Source organism: Camelus bactrianus, chromosome 8 (genome assembly GCF_048773025.1).
Source record: "Camelus bactrianus isolate YW-2024 breed Bactrian camel chromosome 8, ASM4877302v1, whole genome shotgun sequence".
In the NCBI taxonomy this organism is placed as follows: Eukaryota; Metazoa; Chordata; class Mammalia; order Artiodactyla; family Camelidae; genus Camelus; species Camelus bactrianus.
Window position 1 is genome coordinate 59,487,417 of NC_133546.1, and position 16,649 is coordinate 59,504,065.

The 16,649-nt window shown below is 35.0% G+C and overlaps 1 protein-coding gene across 4 annotated transcripts in view; it reads left to right on the plus strand.

Annotated features, from left to right (window-relative positions):
• CASP8AP2 (caspase 8 associated protein 2) overlaps nt 1-16,649 on the plus strand; it is a 44,477-nt gene that overhangs the window by 26,409 nt on the left and 1,419 nt on the right. The window contains exons 8-11 of one of the 4 annotated variants that reach the window (XR_012508731.1): nt 249-3,378; nt 4,452-4,551; nt 4,991-5,043; nt 7,416-7,511. Coding sequence is in view for 3 of the 4 variants with exons in the window: in XM_074368619.1 (XP_074224720.1) it covers nt 249-3,378; nt 4,452-4,551; nt 4,991-5,043; nt 7,416-7,434 (3,302 nt within the window). In the remaining variant the exon portion in view is untranslated. Of the gene's footprint in view, nt 1-248; nt 3,379-4,451; nt 4,552-4,990; nt 5,048-6,607; nt 7,241-7,415; nt 10,761-16,649 lie in introns of those variants that run through there. The other 3 variants (XM_074368619.1, XM_074368620.1, XM_010948929.3) reach the window with 3 other exon arrangements.

A 16,649-nucleotide genomic window follows, 5' to 3' on the forward strand; every position in this document is an offset into this window, starting at 1 on the left:
ACCTGAACAGTTGGTTGATGATTATCCAAATGACCAAACTCTACACTATCACTATTGTCAGGCATCTTCTGAGATCCAGTAAAGACCAATGAGATGAGTAACTATTAGGCATTAACATTCTGCTTTAAAAAAAAAAAAGCTATTAAAATAATAAATTGCCTAACATTTTTTGTTGTATTTAGTATGGAAATTTCAAATGACTAAGACTCAATAGTTACATGACTGTACTGCGCTTTTCTCTTCCACAGATGTGTTTCCACCAAATTCAGCTCATCCTACCTCCAAGAGTCAGTCTGATCTCAATAAGGAAAATCAAAAGCCAACTGGCAAATCTGACAAATTTCCAGAAGCAGACTCCCACAAGGATTCATCTTTAGATGAATTAGAAGAAGGAGAAATTATAAGTGACAGCGAAAAATCTAAATCACAAAAAAGTTGTGAAAAAAGTGCCAACCCCAGAGCTTCTGCTGAAGTGCAAAACACAAAGACTAGCCCAGGAAGTAGGAAAAGTACTGTGCATTTGGGTAAAGACAATAGGAAGGTACCATCTGTGAAAACCCATCAGACCAAAAGCAAATGGAATAAAAGACAGAGTGAATCTAGAAGATCTGCAAGAACTGAAAAGAAAGATAGGTCAGTGAGCACTTCCGGCCTGGGAAAAACACTTCCAACTGTTGCTGCACCCTCTTCTGTCCAAGATGTTATGCACATGTTACGGACGATAAGAAAGCATGTAAGGAAAAATTACATGAAATTCAAGGTAAAATTTTCATTAAAACAGTTTCATAGAATTATTGAGTCAGCAATTTTGAGTTTTACATCACTAATTAAACACCTTAACTTATCCAAAATCTCTAAGTCAGTGGCTACTTTACAGAAGAATCTCTGTGATGTTATAGAATCCAAACTTCAGCAAGTTAAAAAGAATGGCATAGTGGATCGTTTATTTGAACAGCAGTTACCAGATATGAAAAAAAAACTCTGGAAGTTTGTAGATGAACAACTTGATTATTTGTTTGCAAAGCTTAAGAAAATCTTAATAAAGTTCTGTGACTCTATAAACTTTGGCAGTGACAGTGATGAAGGAAAACTTGAAAAGATACATAAAGAGAAAGCACAGTATTCAAATTGTCAGAAGAAGAATGGAGATAACTCCAGCAAAGAAATGTTGAAAGAGAAGTCCTCCAAATCAGAAGATTCTGACTACTGTAAGTCATTAGTAGGATGTAAAAAATCCGAGGAAAAACATCAAGAGCAAAATAATTCCAACATTAACACAGTAAAGCATGACATTAAAAAAAATATTAACACTTGCTCTGATAATATTAAGAACCCTCAATCCAAAGATCACTCCTTGGAACCAAACAGTCTGGGCACTCCAAAGCTGGGGAAAATTGAAGCCAGCACCATGGAGGACACACAGACGTCCCAGCACGCTGCTTTGAAGCCAGAACGCAGTTTTGAGATTCTTACTGAGCAGCAAGCATCTAGCCTTACTTTTAATTTAGTGAGTGATGCACAGATGGGAGAAATATTTAAAAGTTTGTTACAGGGTTCTGATCTTTTGGACAGCAGTGTTAACTGTAATGAAAAAAGTGAGTGGGAGTTAAAGACACCAGAGAAACAGCTGCTAGAGAGTCTTAAGTGTGAATCTATACCAGCTTGTACAACAGAAGAGCTAGTTACAGGGGTGGTCTCTCCCTGTCCTAAGATGATTAGTGATGATAATTGGTCATTACTCTCATCTGAGAAAGGTCCATCACTGTCTTCAGGGCTTTCATTGCCAGTTCATCCTGATGTGTTGGATGAAAATTGCATGTTTGAAGTGTCCACTAACATAGCTTTAAGTAAGGATAATGTATGTAGTTCAGAAAAGAGCAAGCCCTGCATCTCTTCCATACTTCTTGAAGATCTAGCAGTCTCTTTAACAGTCCCATCACCTCTGAAGTCAGATGGTCATCTCAGTTTCTTAAAGCCAGAAGCTTTGTCTAGTTCAACTCCTGAAGAAGTTATTAGTGCCCATTTTAGTGAAGATGCCTTACTTGAGGAAGAGGATGCATCTGAACAGGATATTCATTTAGCCTTGGAATCTGATAATTCAAGCAGTAAATCAAGTTGTTCTTCATCATGGACAAACCGGTCTGTTGCTCCAGGCTTCCAGTACCACCCTAATTTACCCATGCATGCTGTCATAATGGAAAAGTCTAATGATCACTTCATTGTGAAAATACGGCATACGACACCATCTACCTCACAGAGCCTTAAACAGAACGTGGTGGCCGATGAATCTTCACCCAGAACGGAAAAGGAAGCTGATGAAGCAGCAGAGAAAGAATATACTTCATGTCAGGACAGAATTTTTAAATCAGCGGAGGAATTGAAAAGTTCCAGTAAAAATGTTGAGAGCAGTAAACTAGCTTGTGAAGAACAGGACTGTGTGATACAAACAGAGGTTCCTGATATATATGAATTTCTTAAAGATGCTTCAGGTAAAGTGGATCATAGTACTGATGTGGCTGAAGAATGTTTCAAGTTGCATCAAGTATGGGAACGAAAAGGGCCCGAAAGCATTGAAGAATTGCCTCCAGTGGAAGAAATTCCACATTCTATTGAGCATCATCTTCCAAACACATATATAGACCTCACAAAAGATCCAGGAACAGAGACCAAAAACTTGGGGGAATTCATAGACGTAACAGTTTTAAATATTGATCAATTAGGATGTTCTAAAGACAATTTGGACCAAAATGCCCCCATATTAGCCAGTATGCAGCCTGATACTGTAGATGCTTTTATTGATTTGACACAAGATGTTTCAAGTGACAGTAAAAATGAAGATAACGATCCTGCTTTAGCTGTTGAAGACTTGGGGTGTCAGGTGATATGTATAGATGAAGAGAATGCTAAGGACGAGAAGGTGGAAGTGGCAAACGGGCCTCTGGAATGCATCGTGGAGGTAGCCAGTATCAACTTAACCTCGGAATCCCCTGGTTTGGGTGAAGTGAAAAAGGATGATTCAAAATCAGAGGCAGTATCAAATTCTAATAGTTCAGAGTTGCCTGGGGCTTTGGATAATGCTCACAAAAAGAGAAAAAACCCTTCTGATCTAAATGATTCTTTTCACAAAAAACAGAGAAAGGAAACAGACTTACCCAGTAGGGAAAAGACCAAGAAAATTACCCAAGACTCTGGTGAGGATGGTGAAGGTCACCGAAAGAAAGCCAATAAGAAAAAGGCCCCTGCAGTTACTAAAGATCCCTCATCATTAAAGGCAAGCCCAGGCACTAAGGATACATCAGCACTTGACACTTCTCTTACAAGCCTTTCTGCAAAGAATGTTATTAAAAAGAAGGGAAAAATTATAGTTTCATGGACAAGGTAAGAATCTTATAAAACTATTAAATCACCAGGAAATTTGAGATACCAGAAATCTGTCATGTCATCATAGTTTTATCCCATCCTAAAATAAGGAAAGTGATGACTTACTTCAAAAGAGGCCATAGTTGATAGAAGGTACATTCTAGGGTATAGCCCAGCAGTCCAGTAGAACAGTGTAGAGCAGTGGCGCTTAACCAGGGATGTGTGTTACACCATGGACAGAACTTTTCATTCTGTTTTAACTTTACTTTTTCCATGAAAAAGAAAAATTCTTTGATTTTTAAGGAATCTGGTATAAGCACATTTTAGAAAGGAGGAATGACACATGGTGAATAAGACAATAGTGTGAATGTTTGTAATTTGAGTTTTCCCCCTAAATTAGAAGTTTCAAAAAGTTTCATAAACAGATTTTTTGACTTTTATGTGAACTTTTAAAGGAATACTGATTTAAATACCTCATTTTGTGTATAAAGGTAACCACATTTGTGAACCATTGAACCAGAGGTGCATGATCTCCAACCTTGACTAGGGTGCGTAATGAGGGAGGCTGAATTTTATTGAAATTGGTGATCAGTTTTAATACCTCAGTCCTCTATGCCTTCATTTCAGGTAGCCTGCAGAGATCGTAAAGTCTCAGAGATTATAATAACATACACTGATTTAGAGCATGTAGAAAAAGCAGGGGTCTGGAGATTAGAAGATCTGGATTCTATTTTACTTCTTGGTTCTTGTTTGTTAAGTCTGTAATCATGTTTTAGCCCTAGGTTTTAAGTACTGTACACACTAACAGTAGAATTTTTTTAATCTTTTGGTTTTGTCATTAGAAAAATAAATTAGTACATTTGTTTTTAGAGAATTTGGGAAATGTGTATGAACTCAAAGATTAAAATCAGCCATATTCTTTTATTTCTCAGAGATAACCATTGTCCATATTTTCATATATACACTTTTTCCTTTTTTTAATTGGTTTTAATAAAAATGTCAACTCTTATTGGTAGACATTAAGGCAGTGGAATTTTTGTTACCTGTCTGTTGTAATCTACAAAAACTAAATAACATATTTCCCCCTTCAGAAATGATGACCGGGAAATTTTATTGGAGTGTCAGAAAAGAGGGCCATCTTTGAAAACATTTTCTCATTTAGCTGCCAAGTTGAATAAAAATCCTTATCAGGTAACTACCCAATTTTTACATCTCTGTTTACATCTCTGTTACATACTTTTTAATGTGTTTAAAATATATAGATATTTATTCGCCAGCTTCTTTGAAAGTATAGCTCTTCATGTAGGACTGTTAAAAACTTGCTGATTGTGGAAGAAGCTTGGAACAATCCTAATTCTTATTTTCTGTTGTCTCATCATTTACTTATTTGATCTCAGACAGTTTTGTACTGATACAATCTTCTATTGTATTGATAGTAAGTTTAATATTGAGAAGTTAAACTAGTAATTACCTTTATTTGGAAGATATTTTGTTTTTTGAAATATTACTTTATCTCTTTATTATTAAGGGTAACTTTCTCTGCCTTTAGATGTTTTGTGAAAATATTCATCAAAGATAAAAAAAATTATTGAGGTATTTATAAATTAATCCTCATTTAAAATTTTTTCAGGTCTCAGAAAGATTCCAGCAGCTAATGAAGCTCTTTGAAAAGTCAAAATGCAGGTAGTTAATGGTTATACTTCAGGAAATTAGTAAAGTAAATGTTTGACACTGAACCTGTGCAGTTAATGGTCTGTTAGTCATTGAAGATGTGAGTGGTGGGTGAGAGACATCCAGTTGAGTTCCTGCTTCAGTCACAGGTCGGAGGATGGTTGCCCATACAGGCTCCTGAGGTCACTTCATCCGCAGGGATGTGCTCAGGGTGAAGCCTGCTGCAGTTCAGCTCAGCATGGCATCTCAGCCTTCTGATTGCTGATGAGTCTAAGGTGGGGGGAAATCCATTGGATGATTGATAATACATTTTTATAGATGAGGAGAAAGAACACATTCCTGAACAGCAGTATATTTCAAAGCCAATGAAGTCTGTGCAGTCATTGTAATTTAATATTTTTCACATTTTTAATTAGGAGTGCTAAGATACTTTAATATACAAAACATACATTGATAAACATGAACTCCTTTGTCATCTGAATAGGTGATATGATTTACCATGTTAAAATAATAATAATGTTCACAGACATGTTTCCTTAGTTTCTTTAAGACATTCTTTTTTGGGTTTGTTAAGACAATAATGCCAGGTTTTTTTCTGTTAAGACCTAAGCCAATTGCTTAAATATTTTGGACTTATACATAAAGAAAATTGTAAAGATATTTAACATATCACTATTTTTCAGTTGATTTGTAGTCATAATTACTTGAATGCAGAACACCCAATTTTAAATTAAACTAAATCAGAATAAAAACTGTAGTTGGACATTGATCTCAGTGTGGAGGGTTCTAAATATTTTTGAACTATAAAAATCTGTTTCTAACCTCCTCCCACAAAAAAAAGGTAAAAAAAAAATCTATTTCCAAACCCAATGTAAGTTATGTCTTTAGATAATCTGTTAATTTTAGTGTCCTCTCAAAGCAACTAGTTTGTTAAAGAGATCTTCAAAAGATACTTAGTGGTTTACCGTGAAGTTAAAATTCTATTTATATGATTCAGAATGTAAGATTGAATAATGGGGAATTTGAAGAAAAAGCTTATTCTAAAGAACCTTTAAAAAAACAGTTTAAAACAAAAATGGTGTGGTTATTTTTCAAATTCACTGTGCTTTAAAATTTCACTGCCTTTAGGAAATTAAACAGCTTTTTTGTTTTATCTGAATGTTATCTTAAAATATGACTTCCACTCTCTTTTTGAAGATAATGTCCATTCATAAAAGAATTAACTTGGACCTGGAAGTGATGCTTATTAGTCTGAAATTTACAAATTCCATTATAAATCTAAAATTTTTTAATGGATTTGATACTTGAGATTTTATTTGCTTGAATGGGAGCACAAATAGTAAGTTATTTCATTCCTAGTTTCTTAACTGACTTTTTTCCTTCAAGTACTATAGTCTCATTGAATTCTTACCAGAATCAAAATGTAATGATGAAGTTACCGTGCTGATTTTGTGGAAAGCTCGTTCTTTAACCACCAATAGTATTTCAGTAGAACTCATTTGAAAAAACAACACTTTATGAAATGGTCGTATCAGAAAAAATAGAATCATAACTTTAGCATTTTCTTACATTACAGATAAGTTGCTGAATTCCTTGGAGTCTTAATTGACATTGCATACTACACAGAAGCTTGGAATTCCTCATGTTTTTAATGGGGAAGTAGGGGGGCAATTTTATGACATATTTGATTACCAGATAATAATCTGCATTTGTTATTACTTGCTGACTCTTAAATCTCAAGCCAGCATGTTCAGCTTGTTCCTGACATCAGTCTGATTTGCTTCCCTGTTACTGGTCATGATATTTATTTTTAAACAAGTTACAACTTGTTATCAAGATAAAAGCAACAACAAAACAGTATTGAAACCTTAGTTTTGATATTTCAAAGAAAGATTTTTTTTCTAGATTTTTAAAGATAGTTTTGTAGCATTTAAACTTAACCATTATTTAGTTCGTTTCATCCATTTTTATTTGCTTTTCTAATTGCCTTATTTTGATAAATTGTAAAATAATTTAAATAGTGTATCTGTAAATATGTATAAATTTAATGATGTAAAATATTTGTGTGTGTGTGTGTATGTTTGGGTGTATACACACGCATAAATGGCTGTGCCTAGCCAAGGATTTTTTTTATCTGTATAAAACTTTTTGTATAAAGTTTGCTTTCATTACCAGTAATGTATAAATAAAACCCTGTAAAGTTCTGTTATATTTTGATAAGAATTTTTTTTTAGTGTGTTTAGATAATAATTAAAACAAAAAGTAAAACTCCCAGGGAACATGGGAGACTACTTTGAAGTGGTTCTTGGTGGGAGCGTGGCTGGCTGGCTGTGTTTGAGTAGATCATCAGAGAAAACCAGTTGCCTTTGCCTGCTTTCTCACAGCAGGTACTGGGTACGGTGAACAGTGCTGCAGGTATCCTCACAGACAAAATCAGGGCAGCACAGAAACTCCTTTTGGGTGAAGATTGGAGAAAACAGGTAAGGATTGACTAGCTATGTATTATTTATTCACCCCTCCCTCTCCAGACTGATGGTACTGATAAGTTACTGTCTAGGCCTTGGACTCCATGAGGTGCCTGAGGAAATTGCCATTTCTCCCATGGTGTACAGTGTCTGAAGGAGAAGCCCTGATCTGAAGGATTGCTTGATAGATAACAAGCTGAAATAATGAACTGTGGTTTTTGTTGTGCTGGGGCTGTCTACCACAGGGCTTGTCCTCTTCCTTTTCTTTCAATACCCAACATAGCCTAGAGGGCTGGCCCTCAGCCCTTCCCCCATGCATAGTATCACTCAGAACCCTTACCACCAGGTAAATGAGTTCACAAGCCAAAGTTCAAAAGGAAACAACAAACTGAATTACATTAAGACCGTAGGAATCTAAAAGTCAATAAACATTAAAAGGAAAAAAGAGAAGATTTTGGCTATATGATACAAGAATAAGAAATAACCAGGTAGAAATATCAAAGAAAAAAATAATAAAGTGGAATGAAAATAAAGTGGATACAGCTGAAAAATGAATTAGTGAGTTGAAAAGTCAGATTGAGAAACTCCCAGAAGGAAGCAAGAAGTTAAATAGAAAATATGAATGCAGATGTGAAATGAAGGACAGAAGTAGATGTGCCAACATTCGGTAACAAAAGAGGTCCAGAAGAAGAAAAAATTTAAAGTCTGAAACAACCATAGAGTGCCAAGCAGGAGAGAAAGAAGTACCCACATCCAGACACATACTGAAATTAGGAGTATTAAAGATAATGAGAAAACTCTAAAAGCTTTTTGACGGTAAATCATCGTATAAAGGAACAAGAATCATGGTGACCTTACTCTTCTGAAGAACAATGCTGGCTGTAAGGAAACAGTATTTTTAAAGTACTGGACCTAAAATTTTATAGCCATTAAAATTGTTATTCAAATGTAGTCAAGAATGAGAGCTTGACAGCCTTCCAGAGAGCAGAGAGTCTCCCGTTTCACCCTATTCCTAGTCAAAATCCTTCCTCCTCCTTGGAGATAAACACTATTGCTGACATATTATCATGGATTGGTTTTGTCTGTTTGGGGGCTTTCAAATCGAATCATACATCATATATATTCTTATTTGACTTCTTTATTGTACAAAAATGGAAGAGTAAAATGAATACCTATGTGTCCATCATCCAGCTTCAACATTTAACATTCTGGCATTTTTTATTTCCGTTACCTCCCCTTCCACTTCTTTGTTTTGCTGAGGTATTTAAAAGCAAATCCTGTGTAATTTTACATGTAAATACTTCTGTATGTACCTGTAATATATAAGAATTCTTTAAACTCAAAAATATTGAAGTATAACATGAATAATGAATAAAAAATTCAAAAATTTCACAAGCTGAATACATTTGTGTAACTACCACTAATGTCAAGAAATAGAATTGTGCCGCCCCATAATGTTACTCTGCCTCTCATCCTCCTTCCAGAACCTATCTCCTTTCCTTCTCACAGGGAATCATTCTAATTTTTTTTTTTTACTTTTTTTTTTCTTTGTGGTTGGAGGTAATTAGGTTTATTTATTTGTTTTTTGAGTGGCAGTACTGGGAATATCCTGATTTGTGTAATTATAGATTAACTTAGCCTGATGATGGCCTTTTTGTAAATAGAATCACATACTACATTTTGCTTTTTTGTATATGGCTTCTGTCAACCAACTTTCACCATTGTGAGCTTCATTTCTACTTAGGGGTATAGCAGTAATTTGTACTTTCTCATTGCTATGAAGTATTCCATTGTATTCGTGTACACTTTATTACACTGTTGATAGGTATTTAGGTTGTTTTCGTTTGAGGTTATTCAAATGTTGCTGCTTTAAACATTCTTGTACATGTCTTTTGCTGCACATATGGACACATTTTTCTTGGATATGTACCTAGGAGTGGTATACATATGTGAAGCTTTAGTAAATACTGCCGAGCAGTTTTACTAAATGCTGTTATTAATGTACACTATCCAGCAATATGTGAGAGTTTCAGTTTCTTCACATGCTGACAATATTGTCAGTCCTTAATCTTAGCCATTCTAGTGGAGGTGAAATGATATCTCCTGGATATTTGTTGGCCATTTGTATACATCCTTTTTTTGTAAAGTCCCTGTTTAAGTCTCTGACCTATTTTTCTTATGAAGCTGTAGAGATTGTTTATATAATCTGGGTGTGAGCCCTTTGTTAGTTCTTCTATATTTGGAAATAGCTTCTCTTACTTTGGGGTTTGCCTTTCACTCTGTCAAGTGTATATTTTGATGAACACACATTCTTAATTTTAATGAAGATTTAATTTATCACTTTCCATTTACCTGTCAAAGATACCTTTCCCAAAACTCCAAGATGATGACACTATGTTTTTACATTATTGTCTGAAAGGTTTATTGTTTTACCTCACATATTTACACCTACAATTCACTAAGAATTGATAGAGTGTGAGGTGGGGGTAATTTTAATTTCAATTTAAAAAAGAATCCCATTGACCAAGTCTCATTGTAAAGATTGTCCATGCCCCACTGTTCTTCAGTGCCACCTTGGCAACAGACCAGGTGCCCATATGGTGTTTTTTTGGTTGTGTTTTTTTTTTTTTTTTTTTGAATCTCTATTCTGTTTCTTGTTCTGTTTGTCTAATCTTGCATCCATAGGATCACTCTCTTAACTACCATAGCTTTATAGTAAGTCTTGATATCTGATAGAGAAGTCCCATAACCTTGTTTTCTTTTTTCACCACTGTTCATGGCTAGGTTTGGCCCTTTGACTTCCATGTACCTTTTAGAATCAGCTTATCAAGCTCCCCGGAAAGCCTATTGGGATTTTTGATTGACTTGTATTGAATCTATGGATCAATTAATTTGGGGAGAATTGGACACACTGGTGTTTTTTATATTCTGCAAATGTGAGTGGTACTATAATGGATCACTTTGTACGTATTACTTCATACATGTGTCCTTCATGCTCCTTAGAACTACCTTTTAAAAAGCATCAAGAATGTAAATGGTGATAGAATTCAAAGATGAATATCATTAAAGACTTTAAAATCCTTGCTAGCAAGATTTTAAGTGGTAATTTATAAAATAATTGACTCCATTTTCTGAGAAGTGCTCTACTAATGAAGCCAAGTGTATTTTTTTGATTCACATGGGCCTAAAGTTTAAAAGATCTCTCAGGATTCTTCATTTGTCAAATTCACTTCCTCACTGAAATAAAGTGTATGGGATATGAAAGTATAAAACCCTTCTGTTAAGAAGGACAAATATTAACGGGTCACCCATTAAACCTTAACCTGTAATTGCTACTTTAAATGTTCTCCTGATGTATCTTTGGGAGACTGACAATCTTTAAACTTTCTTTTCTTTATTTGTAAGTGGAGGGATTATTCTAAAACAAGATTACAAACTGGGTTTCTCAGTCAAGTGATTGGTTTGGGGGAAGTAGGAAAGTGCAGAAGGTTAAGTCTTGGGCCCACCACCTTGGCTAGCTTCAACCAGGGTGACTATTTTTACCTGTTTTATAAACTGGAATTCCTAACATGATTGCTTGACTTAATAAGATTCTGCTGCTAAAATTTTTGGAAGATTACTGTCTTGATTTTTTACTTTGCAGTTCTCTTTTTCTATAATTGGTATGATTAGTTTTTGGCATGGTTACACCTTTATCTGAGGAGTGCCAAATTCTCTGCGAGGAATCTGGTAGGTTAACTCAGTTCCTATAATTCCTCACACTTTCTTCTGGGAATCCCTTATTTTCTCATTGTAAATCTGTCTGAATCTCATTAGCAGAGGAAGGACTTAAGACAAATGAGCCTTCTGCTCAGAAGAAGGCTCAGAAGGTATACCTTTGAGTACACCAATTTTCTATTCATTTAGGATTATGTCAGCTTTCATAATCCTAAATGTTTCATAGCAGCTGTGTGGAAACCAGCAACTGCTGCCCATAGGGAGTTAATATCACCAGCTGTGAAGAGGTGTCATGGTCAATGCTGGTACCATTGACTAGCACTATGTCAGTGACTAGTGCATCTTTATCCTGGCACATTTCTTCTGACTAGCTTTTCTGTTCCCTTCTGTTTCTCTTGAGTGTATTTTGAGCCTGCCAGTGACTCCATAGATTGAGCATAACTTTTGATGAGAGTGAAAATAGGAACTTAAAAAATCTTTGGCAGGGGTTCTCAACCTTCAGTGTGCTAATTTTTGCTGAGCCTTTGGGCTGGTTGGGATGAGACAGTCGGTAGAGATCCTCCTCTTTCCCAGCAGTAGTGCAGTGCCAATATTACCTCATCAGGACAAATTATTACTGTGAAGTTACGGGAGAGTTGACCACTCTGTGCCTCTGTCTTTAAAGATAGTCACCTACTTGCTAAGTCTTGAAGAATGAGGTGATCAGATTGACTCATCTGCTGAAGACTTTAAAAAAAATCAGACATAGAGTTGTGTTTATCTTTATTTTCTAGTTTAAACATTTATTTTCTTGAGTAGGTAATACAGTCACTGTTAAGGGAATTCAACATAAAAGTTATCATCTCACCCCTTCGGCAGTCACCTCTTACCTTTGCTTGAGGCAACTAATATTAGAACTTATTTTACATACCCTTCTGAGTTTTTCCATGCATAAATGTATGATTTTAATGTTTTGACTCTAGTGGAATGCATTAAAGGTGTTAAATTCATTACTTTGCAGGTGAATTTTAGAATTAAATGTCAAGGATTTTCTTAACAATGTACCCAGTACTATACAAACATGCATTTTTTGTGTGTGTGTGATTTTTTTTTTTTAGGTTTTTTTAAAAAATTGAAGTATAGTAAGTTACAATGTGTCAGTTATGATGTGTCAGTTTCTGGTGCACAGCACAACGTCTCATACGTATACATATGTATATTCATTTTCATATTCTTTTTCATCATAGGTTACCACAAGATATTGAATACAGTTCCCTGTGCTGTACAGTCTATGTCTGAATCTGTTTCTATTTTGTAGATGAGTTCATTAGTGTCTTTTTTTTCTGTTTTTAGATTCTACATATGAGTGATATCATATGGCATTTTTCTGTTTCTGGCTTACTTCACATAAAATGATGATCTCCAGGTCCATCCATGTTGCTTCAAATGGCATTATTTTATTTTATTTTTTATTGCTGAGTAGTATTCCATTGTATAAGTATGCCATAGCTTCTTTATCCAGTCATCTGTTGATGGACATTTAGGTTGTTTCCATGTCTTGGCTATTGTAAATAGTGCTGCTATGAACATTGGGGTGCATGTATCTTTTCTAATTAAATTTTCCTCTAGATATGTGCCCAGGAGTGGGATTGCTGTAGCATATGGTAACTCTTTTTAGTTTCTTGGGGAATCTCCATACTGTTTTCCATAATGGCTGCATCAAACTGCATTCCCACCAACAGCGTAGAAGGGTTCCCTTTTCTCCACACCCTCTCTAGCATTTATTTTTTGGGGACTTTTGAATAATGGCCATTCTGACTGATGTGAGGTGATGCCTCATGGTAGTTTTAATTGGCATTTCTCTGATATTGAGCATTTTTTCATATACCTATTGGTCATTCATATGTCTTCATTGGAGAACTGCCTGTTTAGGTCTTCTGCCCATTTTTGGATTGGGTGGTTTTGTGTTTTTATTATTAAGTTAAATGAACTGCTTATATATTCTAGAAGTTAAACCTTTGTCAGTCACATTATTTGCAAATATTTTCTCCCATTCAGTAGGTTGTCATTTTGTTTTGCTTATGGTTTCCTTTGCTGTGCAAAAGTTTCTAAGTTTAATTAGACTAATTTGTTTATTTTTGCTTTTATTTCTATTGCCTAGATAGACTGCCCTAATATGACATTGCTGAGATTTATATCAGAGAATATTTTGCCTAAGTTTTCTTCTAGGAGGTTTATAGTGTCTTACCTTATGTTTAAGTCATTAAGCCATTTTGAGTTTATTTTTGTGTGTGGTGTGAGGGAGTGTTCTAACTTCATTGATTTATGTGTGGCTGTCCAGTTTTCCCAATACCACTTGCTGAACAGACTGTCTTTTCTTCATTGTATATTCTTGCCTCCTTTGTTGAAGTTTGACCACAAGTCTGGGTTTATTTCTGGGCTCTCTGTTCTGTTCGATTCATCCATATGTCTGTTTTTTATGCCAATATCATGCTGAATTGATTACTGTAGCTCTGTAGTATTGTCTGAAGTCTGGGAGAGTTATTCCTCCAGCTTTACTCCTTTTCTTCAGTATTGCTTTGGCAATTCTGGGTCTTCTGTGATTCCATAAAAATTTCAGGATTATTTGTTCTAGTTCTGTGAAGAATGTCCTGGGTAATTTGATAGGGATTGAATTAAATCTGTAGATTGCTTTGGGTAGTATGACCATTTTCACAATAATAATTCTTTCAATCCAAGAGCAAAAATATGTCATGCGTTTTCACCTCTAGTTAATTCTGACAGTCAATTTGTACTTGAGGCTAGTGTTGCTGTGTAGTGGAAATGTAACCTCCTTACTTGTGTACCTTTCATTATCATCCTTTCTTTAAAACTAAATATCTGAAAATACAATAGGCAGATGATACTTACGAACTATCAGTAATTTTATGCACTTTCTGTTTTTTATTTGGAATAGAGCAGACTTAGAAATGTGCTTAGCGGTTGTGATTTGAAGCCATCATAGACTTCTAGTGACACTCTTGCTGTCAACTCCTTTAAGGTGACAGTAAGATTGTGTACTTGAGATTTGCCTAATGTTAAGATGCGGCAAGACTGGGAGTTAGGAGACTTGGTCTCAGTCTGCACTGGGCAAGTCATCTGACCTCTCAACTTGAACAGTATACAAAAATTTGACATAGATTTCTAAGGCTTTCAGATACTCTACTGGAAAAGAAAAGAAAAGAAAAAAAAAAAAAAAACTTCCCTGAGCTTCCTGTTTCAACCAAATAGCATATTGCCAGGACACATAATCTACAGACAGGCACTGCCCCGTCTCAGTGGTCTAAAATGCTTAATTTCTTTTTTGAGATGTTTCTCCTTTCAGCCTGGCATGGTTTGCAAGAGCACTTTGAATTTGATTGTGAGTCTGTTATTACTTGTTCCCATTTGATAAGGTCAGACTCACCCCAGGCAGCTGTTGATGAGATCGGACATGACCCATTGATCTGTGACATCGATTCCCAGAGCAATCAGTTGACTGAGAAATGCACCCAAACTCAAATCACTGTAACCAAAAAAGAGAAATTCTCCTTTGTTTCACCTTTCATTTCCAAATATGATACACCAAGAGGGGATCAAGCTTCTTGTCAATTAGAAAGAAAATATTATGAGAGAATTAAAAGGCACCAAAGGACATTTTGACCTCATGGAAGGACTAGGTTAGACTCCATTGATCAAAATTACTGTGCTGGTTCTGGATTGGGCCCCACAACCAGCTGGTCAGAGCCTTTCTATCTGCAACCAGCAGCAGTTCCACTAATTAGTCCACACATGGTCCAACTTTAAGGTTCTTTGAGCCCAGTCATCAATTTTTTTATCCACTCCTAAGGTAAGTGGTAAATATGTGGAATCTCTTTTTTATGAAGAAATGTAGGAAATCCCTGTGTAGATAGAAAGATAATATTTGAAATAAAATTCAGGAAAGGAGCACCAGCTTTTTCCATAGGAGATGCTAAATTAGCATTTGTTGATACAATTCAAGAATATTTCTAGGATCTGTAGTCATTTAATGGTAAAAAGTAGTTATTTTTTGGAAACGAGAATGCCTGTCTAAAGGATCTTGCTCTTAATGCCAACATGCATGATTTTATTTCTGTTTTATCTATTTCTGCTTTTCAGTTTTCTTGCTACTTTAATAATTTTCAAATTTTAAAGAGAGTGGCAAAAAGAAGCATTAAATAATTTAGGATTTCTAAATAGAGAGTAAGTTAATAAAATGAATTAACTTTTTCACCTCACAGTTTTTATATAAAATAGGAGCTCTAGGGGTTTTTTTTTTTTTTAAGTGCTAAAGGACTTTTTAATAAAGAATAATGGCCAGAAAGTTTTAAAGGAGTAATTATGGGAAAGGACTGAGACTTTTTAAGAGAGGATAGAGTGTAGTAAATTACTGCTGCAGTTAATGAGGCAAGTCTAAGATTTTTAAATTAATTTTTATTTGCAAGTACTAGATATGACTACATTTTTAATTTTTGAATTTCAAATAATTCACAAGTGTACAGAGTAAAAATAGAGATACCTAATACCTCTTCCAAATTCTGAGATGTACCTACTTCAAAATTTTATTGTAAAAATTGTTTATACATATGTATGCATAAATGTATATACCGGATAAAAATCAGTCATTCTTCCTTAGAGGAGTCTTTTTCCTTTTTCTTTTTTGCCTCTCCCTTCCCCCTCCAAATTCCCCCCTGCACCCTCACGGTCTCCTATACACTTCCAGTAACATATAAACTTGTGCGCCCTTCTGTATTCTTTCTTCATGCTTACATAATCACATACATATACATCTCATATACATATGCATACATATATGTGTATATTTGTAGGATTTTATTTTACTCAGTGATGTACGTTCTCACGTCGAATCTATGGATCAACTGGAGACAACTTACATCTTTATATTGAATTTTCTAATCCCTGAGCATGATGTATCCCACCATTAAATTAATTTACTTAAATAGTGGTGTGTGTATATGTATTTGACACTGCCAATACTTTTCTTTTTCTTGAAACGGTCCTGCTTTGGTTTCACAAATACCAATATTGTTCTTGTGGTTTTCCCCTCTTCTCTATGGCCCTTTCTCATTTTCATTTGTAGACTTTTTTTCCTGTGCTATTTCTCAAGATTCTGTCATTGGCTTACTTTCTCTTGTCCCTGAGTGATCTCTACCTACTTAATGATTATCCACAAATGTTTAAATATTTATCTCTGGTTTGTACCTTTTGCTGTTGTTCTCTAAACCCAAATACCTTCTGGACATCTCCACTTTTGCCATTCAATTTTGTTGGAGAAAAGCTGGAATTTTTTTCCAGTTACAATTTCTGGCAATGATGTGCTTAAAAAACCTTTTCCTACTAGATTATAAAACATTCTTTTATGTTTTAATACTTTTATGGTTTAGTTTTTTACATTTA